General features: G+C 38.7%; 1 protein-coding gene across 2 annotated transcripts in view; it reads right to left on the bottom strand.

Annotated features, from left to right (window-relative positions):
- The window catches only part of TGFBR3 (transforming growth factor beta receptor 3), a 108,440-nt gene that overhangs the window by 8,620 nt on the left and 79,763 nt on the right, over positions 1-20,057 (bottom strand). For both annotated transcript variants that reach the window (XM_036387750.2, XM_054515746.1), the window contains exons 8-16: positions 15,701-15,890; positions 14,198-14,514; positions 13,391-13,540; positions 11,538-11,669; positions 11,120-11,287; positions 8,201-8,500; positions 7,615-7,735; positions 3,578-3,613; positions 1,515-1,622 (exon numbers count right to left, since the gene is read on the bottom strand). In XM_036387750.2, coding sequence (XP_036243643.1) covers positions 1,515-1,622; positions 3,578-3,613; positions 7,615-7,735; positions 8,201-8,500; positions 11,120-11,287; positions 11,538-11,669; positions 13,391-13,540; positions 14,198-14,514; positions 15,701-15,890 — 1,522 coding nt within the window. The remainder of the gene's footprint in view (positions 1-1,514; positions 1,623-3,577; positions 3,614-7,614; positions 7,736-8,200; positions 8,501-11,119; positions 11,288-11,537; positions 11,670-13,390; positions 13,541-14,197; positions 14,515-15,700; positions 15,891-20,057) is intronic.

The raw sequence follows: 20,057 nt of genomic DNA, 5'->3' as shown, positions 1-20,057 counted from the left end.
TTTCAATGGGATTGGTCCACATTCTACTGTTGCTGAAGGATTTATCATGTTGGCTTCCCAGTGTTCCTTGACTACTGACACACAATGTGTCTATAGATGGTTCTGTGTGTGAATACAGATTGAACTTCCACAAATGCAGGAGCAGGGGTATTAATTTAACAATTAGTTAAATTTTTTTTGTTACTAAAGGTTACTCATATGGGAATTACTTAACTTCCCACTTACTCACTGAAATAGCACTTTTCTTCCACAATGTTTCAGTACTTATATGAGACAGAATTATACAATTTATACATATTATCACAACCTTTAAATTTTCCATGTTTGCTTCAGTTCCAAACAAGTTTCATACACAGCTGATGCACTGAGAAGTATTAAACTGCTTATACAAAAATTGTTGCACTGCCAAATGGAAAAAATGCCATAGTTTTTATTTCCAAATTAACATAAGCTTCTACGTCATAATATTTACAGAAGCCGTGACCCAACAGGGCTGGATTCTCACTCCTAAATAGCTTTCATGAGGTTTCAGATGACAGAAAAAAAAAAACCCTGAAGTGGGCTACAGGCAAATTTCAGTGCTCTAGAGCTGCACAGGCTTGGAGTAATTGACCTCACATTTTTCCCACCTCCCAGATCTTGGTAGGGTCTCATGAGGTCTAAAGTAGAAGTAGCTGGGAGCCCAGAATACTCTAGGGATCCTGAGATACCCCATAACCCACAAGCAGCCAAGGTCACATGTTGGAAATCAAGGCTCTACCAATGTCCAGTCCTTGCCTGGGCCATGCAACAGAAAGCTCCCCAAATGCCCTCTTCTTTCAATACAGTATTCCATTTTTGCTAATTTAGTTTAGCATGGGAAAAAAGTCTGAGACACTGGAAAATTATGTGTGATTAGAGGCTGCACCAATTCAGACACATTCCTAAGTATTTGGTTGCACACAATTAAGATTACACGTGACTTCTAGCAATTGAAAATAGTAGTTGAAGAATGAAGGAATAAATAATTGTGGCAAAATTCCATGTAATCAAGGGCCAAGAAAAATTTTCAAGTCTAGTTATAGTCAGAATATGTCTGTTCAGATAAAGTATTCTCTTAACCATTTGGCACGTGTCTTGTACACATCAGCCTAATGCAGTAACTGCAAAAAAAAATAATTCAAAAGGAGTATGGGAACCAAAAGGGATCCATTAACTGAAATATTAGATAAATTCAAAATACAGAGATGTTACTAATGATATCACACAAGCAAGGAATACTCAGTTTTACTCATGTCCCAGGTGAGTTTCCAAGACTTGTGTTTAAAATTATTTAAGCAAATTTTAAACCATAACACGTAACATCTCCCTCTAGGGAAGGGCGGGTATCATTGGGCTGATACGCAGTAGAGGCTCATGGGAGGAGCTGCTGGAAAACTCCTGAGTAAGAAGAGAGAGCAAGGCAGTAAAACAGGCCAGGATGAGCAGTGGTGGCTTGCTGCCCTCCCTCCCTCTCCGTGCAGGGGCCGTGGTACCTGTGCGCGAGTAGATGAACCAGAGCGCTCCGGTCAGCAGCGCTCCGATCACGAACGCCGCGAAGGCGATGCCCACCACCGTCAGCGTGTCCAGCCCGTACAGCACCGCTGCTCAGGGAAACACAAACACAGGCACTGCTTATTTCAGAGGCAGAAATCCTACAGAAATTCACCCCAATTCTTGCATAGAAAAGTTTTTTGAAATTTCGTAGTTAACTAAGCACCGCTTTGAGAAATCAACTGGCAGATTTGCATCAAGGAAATTAAAGTTCCACATCACAAAGCAAAACTCCAGCTCAGCACACCCAAGTCTGGAAAATGTTGCAAAAATTAAGCATTTTTGGTTGGCTGTTAATAACTTGCTTTCAATTAAGTATTCATTTATCTTTAAAGTGTGCTTTAAAAAGGCTGAAATGTTTGGCAAAAATGTTTTTCATTTAAATGGCCTAACATCCAAACAAACTTTTCCCTACATCTCCTCAAGTTCAGTCTGAAATCTAGGTGGAGAACGGAACTGCTGTTAAGAGGAAAGAGATGCCAGCAAAAAGTCAGCAAAAACATAAATAGAAACAATTGTTTTTCACATTTGGCAACACTTTCAATAACTGAAATTAATTCCAGATCACAAAAATAGAAGCACACACACGTAAATCACTTTATAGGGGAGAGGCCTTTTTGTAGGACCATTTCAAGGGTAACAGCATTTGGTTCCTGGAGGTATTGTCCTCCAGTGCTAATCATCCAAACAGAAACATTTTTGGCCTCTGTGTTTTTCTTTTTGATAATTAGAAATACTAAGAAATTTAATAATCATTCTGCAATCTTTTAGGGAAATTTCTTCTTAAAAACCTTATTTCTAGTTTTAGTATTTTTAATATCTCCCAATGCAGAAAATTGCTTAGTCCAAGGAATAACATTTTACTGACTATGCTGGCCAGGAAATGAGCTGACTGGATCTTAGTAGTATCCTTCAGTGGAATATTTTCAGTTCTCAGAACACAACCAACACCCTCACTTTACACATCCTGCATCCAGCAGATGCCCCTAAGGACGTCCCTCATCCTCTTTTGACAAAAGGCTTCTCCAGCAGCTCCTGTTGGCAAGGGCCTTCAGGACCCATTTCTGGGTATTTGTGACCTAGTTTGCATAGACAACACCTGACAGATAGTGTCTTAGAAAGGTTTTCTTTCATTTTTTCCATGAGATTGTTTCTAGTTCCTTTGGCTACTTCTAGTCATTGAAATGCAAACACAAAAGACTAAACTCAACAGTTTTTTCCACCAGGCACCAGTCAGTGTCCTCTCCTCTTGGGAGGAAACATAGTGGAGAGAAGAAAGTTGCATGGAGAAGTGGCAGAAGCATAATTGCTTACTGCCTTTGCTATTTTGAACAAATTTAGTCTTGAAGACACAGGGACAGGAGCAGAAGAAAATCCTTCCTTGCACTTCCTCTTTAAATCTCCCTTTTCTCCATTCTCACTTTTGGCTACACATCATCTGCACCTTCCTGTTTATTTTCTTCTAGTGCTGCTTCTCTCCTCTTCTGGGCCACTAATCAACCCTGATTCATTCACTACACCAAATTAACATTCAAACCAAAGAAATGAATCCATATCAAGGCAGTGATCTCATGTAAGCATGGCCTGTACGTGCTGGTGCTGGAGCACATGGGGCTGTGGTGCAGGACAGGAGTGAGGCTCAAACAGGACACAGGTAGGACACAGAAGCTCTGAGGGATGGCACTGCTGCTCTAACTCTGCTGTTGGGAAGCTGTAGCCTCAGCAGAGAGGGGAGATAACACACACACACCAGCACATGAACTTTCTAGGGCTGAAACTCTCAGTGGTGTTTCCCCAAACCTGATTTTCACACACACAAAAGGTCACAGTCCTCCCCTGAACACTGATGGGAACCTCTCAATCAACAATACAGCCAGAATTCTGTTCTGTCTCTGAATTAAACATGCACACACTCAGAAAGCTTGAAGAGAATTTTCTTAATTTATCTAATGCTTTGTAGACAAACATTTAAAGATGAAAAGAGGTTGTTTTAAGAGTTACTTACGTGGCTGTCTCACGTTTGGCTTTGGAAGGGACGGCTCTAATTTAAAACAAAGAAAATGCACAAAACATTAATCGGATAGAGTTCCACATTGAGCCTACAAACTATGCAGGTTCTGATCTGACAGAAAGACATGAACTGTAATTTTTACAAACCATGAATTTCAAGGAAAGCAGACTAAATTCAGTAATCTCACTCATCTCAGAAAAATTCTTTTCATATATTAATTATTCCTCAAGGGACTCTATCTACAGTATAGTTCATGCACTGTATATTTTGCTGGCAAATACACTGCAACCTTTCCCAAATCAGATGTCATCAGGCATGACCCACAGTAACTCTGGTTACCCCTCTGTGGAACTCTTAAAGTTCACAGATTGTGAAGGAACAAAGATTCTGTTAAGGTGATTACATTCATCTGACCACTCACTAATCATGACATACCAGCACACTGAATCTCACACACACACACAAAAGCACACACTCATTAAAGAGCAGTGAGTTTTATAGCACAATACATACTGCTTTGTCCAAATTGCATGAATATGTGTTGATTCACCCATTTTCCTGAGTCCTACATAGTATTCAGTCTTGGAAGTTCTAAGTTGTGTGGGTTTGGGTTTTTGTTGTTGTTGTTTGTTTTTCCTTTTTGTTGTTTTTTTTGGAGGGGGAAGTTAAAAAATTTATATATAAGAAATAAAAGTTCATAGGTATTGTTCAAAGATCAAAGATATTATTTTAGGCAAGAATATAAAATATCATCATCCTAGTGATAAAGATATCACCCCATAACAGAAAGAGACAAGTAAATGTTTAAAAAATTAAGAAATTCCTCTCCTTTTTCTTAACTGGCCTCTCTTATCTTCCTCCAAGAATGCCACTTCAAGCAGAAGAGCTAGAGATTCTGGCTTCAGACCCAGAGACCTGTTTGGTTAGCTGCAGCTTGATTCTGGATTGCCCAGCAACTCAGGGATTTCATTTATATTCTGGTATATGTGAGTGTGATCAGTGCAACAGATGTAGAAGGATTTGATAAGACTGTATTTCAATACTTGGTTTTGTATCTTTAGCAACTGGAAAAAATAGTTTAATTCATTTCAATGCAAACATAACAGCCCAAGAATACTGAAAATAAATATATTCATTTATTTAAAGTGTTCTTAAGTAAGACTATGCTTCTAATTTCTAAAACCCAGATGGCAGCACCAAGCTTCCAGCAATATCCTTTAGATCATTAGGCCCTGAGAGACATGTGCCTACAAAACCCAAAAAGCATTTTATTCTTAAACTGCATTATTGTGTTTTGTTCCAACACATGAGTATCTCTTGCAGATCCCTTTTGGCAGATGGTCCAAAACAGGTGGAACAGTAGTAGCAAACAGGTGAGGACATGGAGGGTGTGTGGGGTAGCATATGCACAAATAATCTGGAAAGTTATCAAGTGCACATAACAGCAAAATTATAACTGAATGTAAGATCTGCAAGGAGGGCTGGACTGAAACCAAGGAGACCTGTAAAGTACAAACATGGGTAAGGGCACTGTCAGATTGTCCAAACACTCCACTGGCATACCCCAAGTGCCAAGAAAATGCCTTCTGAGCTGAGGGGAAATTGAATTTTCCATGCTATTTCTATCACTGGCCTCTCCACAGAGAATATGAAATCAGCTAATGATAAGCTGTGTAACTCATTATCAATTCTCTTCAGACATCCAGTTCTTAAATATATTTTATTGTGATTTTCTCAGAGCAACTTGGAAACAGTGAGAATCACTGAGGTCTACTAAAACCATCTAATTTAAAAACAAGTGCTGCCAGCCTTTAGAATTATCAACATTTTCTATACCTTTGTAGGATAGAGGCACTTATTAATTACCCTTTTGACCTTCTTTCGGTGACCTGTCTGTTTTTGCTGTGGAAATAATAATCTAAAGTTTCCACACTTAGCAAAAATCTGAACAACATTGGTAGATTATTTCAACAGAACATGTATTTCCTAGCATATAAATGGCCATCCATGTGCCTTTCATGGGAGTGGGAGAGAGCATGGGGAAATGCAGGAATGCAAAGGGAATGTATGTGGCATGGAGTTAGGTTTTAATCACCTCCATTGGGATCTACTGCAAATTCTCATTCAGATTTAGCATTGTGATTTCTAATACAGGCAATGGCATGTATTTTTTGTCTGAAGAAAAAAAAACAAACTTTGCAATGACCAGTTTGTTCTGACTTTTGAAATGTCAAGCCCATGACTTTCACATGTGGCTTGATAAGGAGAACCAGGGGCAGTACCTCACACAGAGTGGTTTGCAATAGTAAAAGCTGGTTCTGTTCACATCAAAGAAAATTTACCTCTGAGAGGTAAATCCTCCTGTTTAACAATGTGATATAATTTCTTCTCCAAATCTTAGGTTCACGTATTGGCCAACAATGGCATTTGGCTTTAAGAACGGGGTTTTGATTCACTGCAGAACTGCACACCAACAAAGCTACATTGTTCATGTGCCACTTTGTATTTTGTCTGAAAGCTGGGATATGCTGGGGAGATTTCCACCAAGAGTCCTACAATTATACCAAATCACCCACAATGCAACAAAATACTCTATCACACTGTTGTCTTGTCAGTAATCTTTATAAATTTAGCTTGTCTTTGCACACTGAGACCTTGTGCCTCTGACAAAGACAACATTCTGAGTGGAGCCCAAGATGGGAGCTGTGCACAATGCTCCACACATCATAAGGACAAGAGAGCTGAAGTACGAGTCTGTTTAGTGAAAGACGAATTTCACTTGCAGGATTTACTCATTCCCAATAGAAAATCTACTGAAATAATATGAGAGCTGAGCAAAATGGAAGTCCAGAATCAGGCCCAAAGCACAGTTGTAATGGGAACAGCAACAGATCAAATACTTGACTTTAATTCATAGTGGATTTGGTCTGTATTAACAATTTTGTTAAAAACCCTCCGAACTAAATATGAGCTGACTTGCAGAGTTAGACAGAAACAGTTGTTGTCCATGTCCCCTAGCAATGCTGTATTTCAACTTTAAATAGTTCAAGGACTAACAGCATGCACTGTAAAACAGAGATTAAATGACTCCTGATCACCACCCTTTTGATGCTCCCTGAAAAGCATTCCAGAGGTCAAACAGCCTTTGGACACTATTGGAAGATTTTGATGTGTATGGGAAGACACTGAAGCTTCTTATGAAACATCAATGCAAATACAAAAAGGAAAGATAAATGAACATATTTTCTTCCAGGACTGCATCAAAACATGACTGATGCTCTTGTCAGAGTGATCTACTAAGAAAAACTTTTTAATTAAATGAAACTGAGAACAGTTCTTACTTCTCATCACTCACAGGGCATATTCTTAAACTAGAATAAGGTCCCATCATGCTGTTTGGCATTACCTCATAATGCACTTGAGCCTCTCCAACTCCTTCAACCAGTTACTAACCACACTCTTTTTTTTTCCCCAAGAAAGATTACATAATCAAACAAGTCCCACCAAAGTGGAGCCCCTTTGTGCATACTATCCTTTGCTCTTCATAGTTTAAGAATGTAGTGAGTCTCCAGGGGCCACCTCTTTGCCTTAAAACTTATCAGGCTTTAAGATCCTCAATACTTTGTGATTCTATTATTATTATTCATAAATTTATATTTACAAGCACAATAAATAAAGGACACAGCAGGGAACACAAGACTGCCTTTGATCTCTGGGCAGCAAGAAATCGCTCCAAATGCTACTGCTACATTCATACTTCCAAAACCCATGTTATTCTGTACTACTTTGAGTATTCCCCTCTCAATGTTCAGCAAACCCACATGTCCAGAGAACAGTAATGTGATTAAAAAATGGCTGTGACTTGGCCTGATGCCTGTTGCCAGGAATATGTCCTAACAAGTAACATCTTACAGACACAGCACCAGCACAAGATTATACAATGTCACATGCTCCCTCCTTTAAAGTGACTGTATGTTACACAATATTCTATATATGTAGCATAATTAAACAGGTCAAGCTCATTTTTATACCTTCTTGTTTTCCTTCATGTGTTATTACAACAAGGGGCTTGGTGAAGGTTTTCTTGTTGTGCATCATGGCCAGGATCATATCCACATTGAGAGAAGTGCAAGCTTCATCAGGAGGAATGCACTGGAGTGCAAAGAACAGAGGTCAGAGTCACCCATCTGCCAGTGGCACAGCTGCCTCATAACCAGTTTACCCTACACAATTTACCAAAAAATGAGAACCTCCAAACAACCTTATCTTTTGTAGCAATCAGATTACAGTATTATCTAATATGGTGCATGTCTTTGGAAATTAAAGCTAACATTGTTTGTGCTTTGGATATGCATTGAAAAGATAAACTTGAACCACTTGTGCAGTAAAAAGCAATTTCTATTTGTAGCCACCTAAAGAAATTTAAACAGCAACTGCAAATTATGTAGTCAAAATGCACAGTATAATAACTCTTATCTACTAAAACTCTAAGCCTAGAGATATCATGTTCATTAGACAATTCCATAGAAAACTATTTATTACCTTCAGTATTCAGATGAAAAAATACACTGTTTTTATCTAAATCAGAGGTTTTGATAAATTTAATTAATTACTGACCTTTGGCAGTCCTTGAGTATCTTTGCCTTTATTTGTACACAAAGTCAGCTCGCAGTGAAGAAAGAGCAGTGAGATGTTGAACATTGGTTTAAACACAAAACTAAATCTTTTTCTGTCCTTCTGTGCATATGGTATTGGAAAGTTCTTTTTCTCAATACTGTAGAATTTAACAGATTCATCTTTAGGACAAATGTTTTCTATAATGGTATAGTCAGACATTCTATCTGGATTTGAAAACGGGGAAACAAAGCACGTTTGAATAGCAAAGCCCAGCAATCTGTCAGCTTTAGTCACAGACACCTGTATTAAAGAAAGAGACAGTAAGATCTCAGAAATGACATTTTTAGTTCACATTTCATTAATATTTTCAACAACTTTTTAAGCAGTTTTCCAGTGCCATTTCCAATCTGCAGTATTTTGAAGGCTAAATGTTAAGGGTAAACTGTCTAACTGAGAGACAGAAAATCTGTGGTTGCAAAACCAGCAGCTGTTTAATAGCATAACCATGCATAAATACAGCAATCCCTTATCTTTCTGAAAGCAGATGAACCCCCCCCCCCCCCCCCAGATAAGACACACAGTAATGTCTGTGTCTGCCACCTGAGATGGCAGTGCCTCCCTTAGACACACAGGCTATAACAGAGCTCTATGGAAATCAATCACTAATTCCATGGTTTTGTATCTGTTCAAAATTATAATGAAAACAGGGAAAAAAAAAGCAACAGACACAACAGAGAATCCACCCCCAGCCAAGAGAGGAATGCAAAGGCAGAGAGGAGGTCATGGTCTGATGTGTGGGTGGCATTCCTGGGCTGGAGGGGGTGACTGAGCCTCCTAAAAAGCCGTCATTTCTTGTGAAAGGATCCTTTTAGCTTATTGTAAGTTTGAAATTCATATTCTTTTATGAAAAATAATTAAGACTGAAAGCCTCCAGTGCCCTGATGTTGCTCAGCTGGATTGGAATGCAGACAATAAATGCTACAGAATAATTCAAAGGAAAAAATAAATGGAATTTGTAACAAATGAGGCACGTTGCTCTTAATAAACAACAGAAGCATTTATCCAACCATTAACACTGCCCAATGAAATAGTTCCACAAGAAATCTTCTTAGAAGAAATGTGCCTTATATGCATATTTAATCCATATGTGCTGCATGTATCTTTAAGGAAGAGGCTGCCAAATTGTGTGGTCTATGCAGTAATTTCTGGATTCTAGGAGTTTTGCTGTGAATAAAAGCATTTCTCCTTTTTTCTCTCCCTTATGTGAGCAGCAATCAAATTAGAGATGAAGGGATGTGCTGAAGCATCTAAGCAGAAAGACTATCTTCTAAAAAGAGCAGAAATAAAGATGGATGAACAAAAGTCAGCCACAGATACTGACAGGAAACACGCTGATGGTGTAAACTAATTAAAAAGAGATTATGGAAAGTAGGACAGGCATATTACAGTTAATGAAATAAAAAGATGAATGATATCTCAAGGAAAGAAAAGAAACACAGGAGGAAGATGGAAGATCAAAATATGGTAAGAAAATGACAGCAGAGAAGAAAGAATAAAATTCCAGAATCTGAAAGATTCAAACACAAAAAAACCCTTACCAAACAAGGACAATGGAGATATAGAATTTTTACCAAATATGTATTTATCAAAACCCAAAAATATTTTTCTTAGTAACAAATGCAAAAGAGAAACAAAAAAGAGGAAAAAAAACCCCAGAGTCATCTTAAAAAATGGAGTCACTGAAGTTCAAAACTGATATGGTTTCCACTGTGCAAGAAAGAAAAACAGAATAAAAAGGCTTTTGCCAGGAAAGGTGATGAAGAAATCAGAACATCTGTCTGAATAAACAGCTCCAGCAGGCTCAGAGTCAGGGGGATTCATCCCAGATCAATGAAGGAAGTGGAGGGTTTTAAGTGTTTGTTATAAAAACATTCTTAACTGAGTGTAACAGACTTTATTTTTTGCATTAGCTGTCTTAAGTACTTTCCACTGGGTAGGGAAAAAAGAAATTACAAAGGACACTGAAATAATGAAGAAAACTGCACCAAAGGGGTCACCGTGCTTATCATGTGCAACATGGGCTCCCAAAGAGGAACTGACTTGGGCAAGAGAAACACAGCACAGCACTGCTGCTTTTTCCTGGTCTTACAACCCTGTAGCTCACACCTTGTGATTTACTTGCCTAGAAACTGGCAATACTTCTTCATTGCCAAAGCTGCATTTATTAATGTCTACCACTATTTGAAAATCCAAAATTCTGTTCGCATAGCTGCATCTTAAAAATACTGACTGTGTTGGTGTGAAATTCCACAGATTTCATAAGCAACTCAGCAACACATGGAAATATTGTGCAAAATGTACCCGAAGTCAAAGGTACCCAGCTGTTGATTTTGTTTTAGTGTTATTTACCTAAATCTGCTAGATCTCTTATGTGGCAGCATTCAAAAGCATTATAACTGATGTTTTTAAGCAGACTGGAGAGAGACCACAATTTGTATTGACTGTGTAACCTGAGAACACTAGCATATGAAAGACACACATTTGTAATAATTTTTTTGCATGTCTACATCTTTCAGATGAGGTTCAGACACACAATAAAAGGAACCCATCAGGACATGCCAGTTCAGAGTATGAGCTCAGAAACCACCTTCAATTTTGGTATGGAAAAGCAGATTTAGGAAGAATCAGCAATCCACCTTGTAAGTTAATCATTGTTCATCCATTTTGCAAGAATCCTTTGGGTTTTTTACCCAAAATATTGTCCTACTTCTTATTCCCCAGTTTCTGTTCTCTGCAGGCATCAGAGAGGCCTGAACCAGCTGCCCAACAAAACCTTTCAACGGACAAGAACAGATTTGGCTCAGTTGCACAGCCTTGCAAAACCCTTCTGCTAGTTTGAAGTCTTTTTCAGTTTGTTACCTCTACATATACTGGCCCATTCTTGGCAACAGAGAAGAGTCCTTGGGAGGGAGCAAGGAATAAATCTGTTTTGTACAGATCCATGTTGAAGGTCACATTGGTGATGTGTGGTTCAGGAGGCCAGAAAATGCCTCTGTCATCCTCTGGCTGGTGCAGTGTGCAATTAAACTAAAATGAGAAAAAAAAATACAGTAACATCCCGAGTCAGGAGTGGTAGGACAAATTTCTTATGTACAATATAGGCCCACCCACGCTACATCTACTCAGTGCAAATCTTCAACAGGGTCATAAGAAACAATAGTGAGAAGAAATGAGTTAAAAGACAAATGAATTTCTAGACAATTAATATAATTCATGTGAAAGGCCTATTACAATAGGTATTTGTTCACTGTCAGGTGCAAAACCGAGGGTAACATACCGCTATTTCAGGCCAGCTTGAGAAAGGCACCTCTCCCTCATCAGCATCCCCTGGAAATCCATTATCACCTGATTCCATGTCCTCATCTTCAAAGCCACTGCCTTCAGCTGGTGCTGACAGCTGAATGACAATCTGCACAGAGAGGGATTGCAAACAAATTAGATTAGGTGATAACAGAGCACTCTCATGCTTGTTATTTTCTGCTCTCTTCAGAACAATGCAAAGGCCACAAGAAGAGCACCAGCTAAGCAAATGGTGAAAGCGTGTCTTGAACAGCCTTGTGCTGAGCATGCAGGATATGCAGCTTATAATTAAAGAATGCCAGAGTTTTTTTCCAGATTTCAGAGCCAGTGAAGAAGGACACCAGTCTGGGTGTTGGTGTCTGAATGAGCAGCCCAGCATTTCCATTCTATTTCTAGTATTTCTATAGCCAACACTGAAAAAAAGGCTTTCTAAAGTGATATTTTGCAACTAGCACTTCTCCTTAGTGTACTCATAAAAAATCACTAAAAATGTTAGGGTCACTACAGGATTTTCTTTTCTGTCATCAGCATTTTTTTTTCAGAGGTGTACACCCAAAACCATAATATTACTTCCTCATTTTCCTCCCATTTTTTCACTTAATTCTCTCCTCCTTTTTTTAAATCATCCTTTTCATATGTCTTCATTTCTTCACCAGGAAATTTATAGTTCTGTTTTCCAGTGCTCTGCACTCTGCCTCTTTATGCTTGCAGCTTCTCAGCTAGTTCCTTCTCTCTCAGGATTTCAACTTTGTTTTCTTAGACTTAGAACAACTGCTAAAAAATGATGTACACAAGCCCTTTGACACTCCACTGCAGTGTCTGTGTTTTAGGAGAAACACTCCCAAATTCTGAGCAATCCCATACATCATTGGGAGTTCAAGTGTATAGTCAAGACTATTAAAAGACACGATGGAGAAAGGAGAGTAGGTAAATAACCACGTTACTTTGGGCCATAATAGAATACAGGGACCATGAGAGTACTTAGCTCCAGACCCGTGCTCTTCTGTTGTTCGCTGAAGATTCTGTCTTGGTTTGGGTCTGTTTCTAAAGTTAGGTGCTAGCATAGAACAGTTTTAACCAGGCAAGGTCAGATCAGATTGCCTGAGCTGTGTTTGGGTTGGACCACAGGCTTTCCATCATTTGCCAAAGTTACTTCTATGTACTGGAAAGCTCAGCGAGAGAAACGTGTCATTACTTTTGAACCCAGAATATCTGCATTGTACTCTGACTCATAAGCTGAGCCAATCTGGAAGCAGTTGATTACAACCTAAGTGGGCTCCTTTGCATCATCACTCATATACAAGTACTCAAGAGTCTCTTCATTACATATAGCAACTGCTAAAAAAAAAAAATTCAGATTGTAAGAGAAAAGCATGCAAAAATAATGTCGTTGCCTCACATTTTAAAAGCCTTTTTTCACACACAATTTTAGAAGAAAGACTTCACTTAATTCAGGGTATGAATTTAAAGGTAGTGCTTTGTGCAATTAGAAAACTTCACTCCTATTTCTCTTTACAGCAATGTATTTCTGCTTAAGTATGGATGATCAAAGCTGCACAGGGAACACCAGTGCAACTTCTCACAGACTGGTACAGATGGTCCCCAAAGGGCAGCCGTGTTGTAAAATGTATTTAACTCAAACTCCTCTGTTTTCCTTTGGGATACTATCTGACCACTGGAGCATACTGGATGTGCAGCCTTCCTACCTCCTTGAATACAGGACTGTGGCTGCAACTGAGCTAGGCAGGAAGGATAAAGCTAACTGCAATGGCTTCCTGTTACTACTACAACATGCAGTACAGAAGGTGGATCCTCTTGGTAAGTACTCACAGAGTTAAAATAAACAATCTTGTTGAAGATGTATGCTGTCCGAGTGCCACACTTGTTGAGTGAGGATTCCAGGATGAAGTGGGTGCCGTTCATGCTGGCTTTGCAGGAGTGGTCCAGCAGCGAGAGCTCGGTGCGGGCGTGGCCGCCGGCCTGGAACAAAGGAGCTTTGTCAGGGCAGAGCAGCACTGGGCTCCTGCTGAACTGCAGCTCAGCACTGCCTGGCTGCTGCAAGGGAAGCTCATTGGACTGACAGCAGGGCAAGGGCACTCGCAAAATGCTGCTACACATGGCACACAAGGAATAAATGTAACATGGAAAAAAGGGAAACAACAGGTTCATTATTAATCTGCTGATTAATAATGCTGACTCTGTTTGGTCTGAAATGAGCTAAAATGCTGTTTCAGGCCCTTTTCCACAATACAAATGGACACAAAGCAATCTATCAGCTGGTAGATAGTAAAGACAGATCTTTAGATCTATTTAGGTCTCACACTGCTACCAAAAGCAGCTTCTTTGGAAACTAAAAACTCAGACTAATGGCTGAGTACAGTAATTTTTTGACAAATCAACCATGCACACCTTCAATCAGAAATCCCTCTAAAAACCACCAGATTGCTGGGAAGAGAAAACCCTATCCTGAGTTATGGCAAAGAAGATCCACAGTATAGTTTCCTCACCAAACTATTTGGGGGGGTTGTGTGGTGATGGCCGTAGGACTTTGAATGTTTATTTTTTCAGTCAAAATGCAAATAAAATGGGCTGTCCAAAAAAGCCTCTCCAGTTCTGAGAATAAGATATCACACCAACCTGTAGAGAATCTTTTTCTACAGCTACTGTCATAACTTTGTCATCACACTTTATGGACAGGGCCATATCAGCACTGCCCTGAACTTCTTCAGGTTCTTTATGTTTTGAGAGGGAATGCCCGAAGTCATGATTTATTAATGTATCTACTGAATGCCTGGATGGGAAGATTTCTTCTCCCACTGTGTCATGTCTTCCTCTGTTAATGTGAAATGGAAAAGTCAGGCCATCAGTATTCTTTGGAGCTGGCAGTGGGTTAGCACCCAGCAATTCTGTCAGCTCTGGAGGAAGGGAATGGTCTTCTTCATCATTCATCTCTTCTAAAAAAAAAAAAAACAAAACCAAACAAATCCACATTAGTTTATTATATATTTTTCCTAAAAAGTATCCTGAACTAATAATTTTCATACAAAAAAATATTATCCATAAAGGGAGCTCCTGAAGGCCATTAAAAGCAGAATCTTTGCACTTTTCAGGTAAGTAGTCACAACCCCTACAACTAAGATTTTAGTTGTTACTGAGGCATCTAATCTTGGTGTACTTAGTCCCTGTCAGAAATCTCTCTCACCAAGAGCTGAAAATAAACTTTTGACGAGTGGACCTATTATATGTAAAAGATCCAGCACGATAAAAGAAACATCACATTCATCCAATATTCTATTTTGGTACTGCTGAAAGAGCCTAAGTGCAAATCATTAGGTGAAATTCTTCCACTACCTTACCCATCTGAAATTCAGTCACTACTGTTGTGAAACTACTTATATAACCAGAATGAAGCTAAATAAGAGTTAACTTTAGAGTGAGAAAATGAGGAAACTATATCTCAGCTTATACACATGACTGCTGAGGACAGAGCCCATGAGAGTGCAATTGATAACATGAATGTGAACATAAGCTTTATCAAAATTGTAAACCAATAGTTTTAGTGTTTGAAACTCAGAATTAGTGAAAAAAACAGATGCTACTCTGCTAGCTTCAATGGACACACATCAGCAATTACTTTGGCCAAATACCCATTCTTTTTTCAATAGTTGTATTTATTCTGCTTCCTCAGACATTTTGGTAAGCCACTCATGTCTGTAAACAGTTGCAATGTTTATTTAATCGTCTCAAGGAAACACTAGGCACATACTTTTGGAAAAAACACACTAAAAAAAAAATCAAAGCTGGATTTATCAACTAACAAGATATCCAGTTGCTGACATCTATTTCAGTGAACACTGGGTACCATCAGCTATGGGGTTGGATAAACTATAAACATTTAATTCCACCAAATTTCAGGAAATAACACAACTTTGCCTGGACTTTTCTAATCAAAAAGCCACAGATTATTACTTGCAACCATCATTCATAGATATTACCAGCATTCTTGATGACAAGCAGTAAAAGAAGTGCAACAGCCAAAACCAAAGCTTCAAAACTGAGAAAACACCATTTAAGTAATTGTATTCCTAAAAACACAAGATATGCTTTTTCTATATGCTAAAAGTTCATCTTCAACCTTACCTATATCTTCAAGTTGCAGATGAAATCTGTTAGCAACAGGTGCTTTCGTGTAGGAAATAACTGGACGGTAATTATGCTCATAAGCCCACTTGATCAAACTCTCATGTGATGAGGGAAGGTCAGGTATTACTGATTTACTCATAGTCATGGATCGTTCTGTTTCTTTTCCAAAACCAATACTATTTGATGTCTGTAAATAAAGAACAACTTGGTTTGTGATTTACCACTAAAGGATACTTAAAATGGAAGAGTGACAGTGATTGAACCCTGTTTTTTTATTCTGCTTTAATCTACTAAGTAACAGCAACCTGAGGACACCTGGGAAATAAAACAAACCCTGCCACCTTAAGCACATAACTGCTGCACAGATGGAAAAGAACTCCCTGCTTCCTCTCAGCCTCTGCCTGGAGTACAGAAATCAAGGCAATCAGAAACGGTTCATCCCTAACTGAGACAGACATATATTTACAGCCTTTTGTAAGGCCATACTTTCTTCAAGACTGATCTGAAATTACACCTGAAGTGAACTCAAGATGACAAATGAATTTTCAAATGTCTCCTAATTTCTTGGATTAGAGCATTACTTAAGCTGGATAAAGGAAAACCTTTGTTCAAATGAGCATTACTGAAAAAGGCAAAAAGCATGCTCATGAAGTAGAGCTGATAGCAGCTAATGCTGTAAGTCAGCTGGCACCAAGGACAGGCTGTGTCTGAAATGAGCTTCACCCTAGAAATGCTGTGTGCCTCCTCCAAAGTAGAGTCTGTTAAACACAATTGAACTAAACACTCAATAGGGCAGTAAGTGAGAGCATGCACATTTATGCATGGCCAAACTACATAAAAAACAATATTTACTTTCTGTAAATGAAAAGATTTTAAAATTAATTAACAATACAAATTTTACACAAATTCATTGACACAGCAAACTCATAAATGCACATGCTGACCTTATGAATGAACATGCTAAATTATTAAATAAATAAATGAGCCACACAACCACTTAATTTTCATTTTCCTGTAAATGTTTTGTAAAATATCAAATTTTTTTGTCCAAATGGGCAAGTGAAAGGAATATAACAAGTATCTCTCATTGTTAGAGAGGCAGTTTGAAAATATTCACTCGTATTACACAAACATGTATTCAGCAGCTTGGCATCTTTAACATTTATTCATTCACACCAAAGCTAAATGCATACACATTTATTCTCACAGTCACAGCATTACTATTATCACTGTAACAATCACATCAACGGCTGCAGAACAAGCTGAACATAGATGCAGCAGCAAAGGCACAATGACCCACTTTTCAGCCATTCCTGCAATGTGATTGAAATGCACTTTCTAATGCAGCTGATACCATGGAATGTTCCACAAACACTTTCATTCCCATGCTTCATTACCTTCTCCATCATATAGGCTGCATCTTCTTTTCATCCCCACTGGTTTTTCCTCAATGTGAACAAATCTTAAATCTTTCACTCTGGAACACCAGAAGATTGACTAGAGAGATCTCTCTTAGTGCTCCTATGGACACGCTACACAGGTCAGAGGGCTCAGCTGTACTTCCCTACTTGACATCAAAGTGAGTTTTTGAACTAAGAAGTGAATAAAGCATGTAGTGAGTCCTGATAGAATGGCATCATGTCCCTTTAGCTCCCTCCCTCCTTTCTTCCTAAAGACCCAGTTCTGCAGCCTTTAAACACCTGGGGCTTCACAACTGAAGTTAAAGATAAATTTAAGTACAGAGTGCCTGGTTTGAGGATACTGTTACCAGAACAGTTATCAATGCTCACCAAAGGTCACTGAAGATAAGAAACAAAAACGGAGCAACAGGTATCCTAATTTTAGCGCCTCATGACTCTTTGGGATCAACTAATCTTTGATCTTCAACAAGGTGCAAATCTGGACACGACTGATCATGTATTTTCATATTACCACACAGCTTTGACTAGTAGGAGTTATTATGCTAACCCAACTTTGCTCCATCTCTTTACTTTTCTGTCATGAGAAGACAGCTGAACAAATATTATCTCAGAACTTTACTGTCCTAGCTGGCACCTGAGCATTTCCAGGGCTTGTTTACACCCCTCCACTCCACAGTGAGCCTGTAAATGTCAGTCTTGCATTGCCCCACTGAAACAAAAGCAAGAACGAGGGCTGGCAGGAATAGACCTCCCTTCACTCCCTGCCCTGCCTCACACACAGTGAGTGAAACCAGGCATCTGAGCCCCCACCTGTCTGTCAGAACAGACACCATTTCAGAAATGGTGTTCTCGGGTAAACAACTGTCCCTCCAAGCTCCTGAAACCCTCAAGGGTTTGTTCTGTGCATTGCACCTCTCTCACTCCTTGCCCCTCAAACTTATTTTCTTTCTGGAACTTCACTGCACAGCTCCCAGCTTTGCAGAGGGACACCAGCTGCAAAGGAAGCAATGAACAGCAGTGTACAAGCAGAGAACCACACAAGCCCTGCATGTAAGGACTGCACACGGGAGTTAAACACAGCCCAGAAGGAAGCACTGCACATAGATCACATGCAATTGATTTACCTAAAGCACTCCCATTTTCCTTGGGTTTGTGTCCATCCCCTTGCAGAGTTCCAAAAGACACAGTAAGCTGGGAGATGAGCTGTATGACCTAAAACATCTTTCTCATTTTTTGTCTGTGAACTTGGACCTCAGTAACTTACAGTACTGGGTTTGAGGCAGCTTAGCACTAACCTTCCCCTCTCAGCTTGCCAATCCCCTCAAGACAATTCTAATTCGTAGTGAGGGCAAGAAGTTAGGAAAATTGAAGTGCATGGAACTGCTTCAACTAATAAAAAGAACATTGTGAAACATTACCTAATTGCTTAGTAATGTTTTTATGCATTGTCTAAATTTGGGCTTGGAAAGGCATTCAGCTTAATAGAGATATGAAAAGATGCTAAATGCTGGATTTGCAGACTTTTTAATGACATGGGGGAGTTTAGTTCCCTCCCTTACCCCCTCTAAATAAAGGAAAATGAACACATATTCAGAAAATGAAGCATCTATATAAATGAAGTAGTAAACTAGTTACTCAAAATCCTAACATGAATCCAAAGTTTTTTAAATACTGACATTTCTGTATATATTTAATGTATTATTTTCTCTTTTTGTTAATCTAAATAAAATATTACTTTCTGCCACTCATTACAGAAACTATTTTAATTATACTTTTTACTTATATTTTCAATAATTAATAAAGAAGAACTCTAAAAATAAAGTTTTTTAAGCAGTCTTGCTTTTCTATATTCAAGTGCAGCATTTAAAAAATTTTACAAACCTGTAGAAATTGTCTTGTTAAAATTGATCATCCACAAAGTGACAGCTTTATGGACATGAAATACACCACGTGAGCTGTTTCCTAGCATGGTGTGAACTAAAGCACAATTCTCTATCCTGTGAAAGTAGATCCATATATGCCCAAATATACAGTGGTGAATTTTATGTCATCACCTAGGATGAAACTTTGAAGTCAAGCATTGTTTTTCATCATTCTGCTTACAAGAGTGGTAATCCTCAGCAACCAAACTTGACCTTTCTCTGTAAGGACTATTTCAGACCTACAGAATGACCAGAACATCCTCTCCTGTCTGTAAGATAAATATGTGTCAGGGGTCAAGAGGGAACTTCATCATCCACCCTGATAATTTTTCCATTAAATTTTCTGAGCAACACCAAAATTAGCTTTCCTTTATTTCCCTTCACTCTCCAAAGCTACTATGAAATCCTTACCAATCTATTTTCTTGGGAGATTCAGATCAATTAGCCTTTGAATTCTGCCAGAATTTCCTCTGCACAGATTACAAGCAGAAAGCAACTAAGCGAAGGAAAATTGCTATAAATACCAAGAACTGGAGTTTGAAAATGTAACTGAATTGCTGAAAAATTGCTAATCGTGAGGATCATGGGTGGTCCTGAGCAAACATTCAGCTCAACTGTACAATGTGCTCTTAACTGATCACTTAAGATGGAAATAGGCCACAAATTTATAGGCTGCAAGATCAGTTCAATTATATTTATTTCAGAGCAAGGGAACACATATTTTCTTAGTAGAAAGTGTGTTAAGCCACAAAGCCTGTACCAAAAATCAACATGAATCAGCATCTCCAGTAATTTAAGAAGTTTAACTTTAGAGAGCCTGGTTTTAACTTTAAAAACAATTATTTTTTACTGTCTGAGGAGAGTTAGGTCAATTTGACCAAACACCTACTGGAGACAGAACTACTGGCAGGGAAAGGGATAGATACTACTACAAGCACAAGCAGAAGTAAAGGAGTTTCCACTTCTAAAGGGATGTGTGTGTGTGCTGCATATCTAGTATTATCTATTCTG

Source organism: Molothrus ater, chromosome 9 (assembly GCF_012460135.2).
Source record: "Molothrus ater isolate BHLD 08-10-18 breed brown headed cowbird chromosome 9, BPBGC_Mater_1.1, whole genome shotgun sequence".
In the NCBI taxonomy this organism is placed as follows: domain Eukaryota; kingdom Metazoa; phylum Chordata; class Aves; order Passeriformes; family Icteridae; genus Molothrus; species Molothrus ater.
This window is presented reverse-complemented; position numbering and strand designations above follow the sequence as displayed.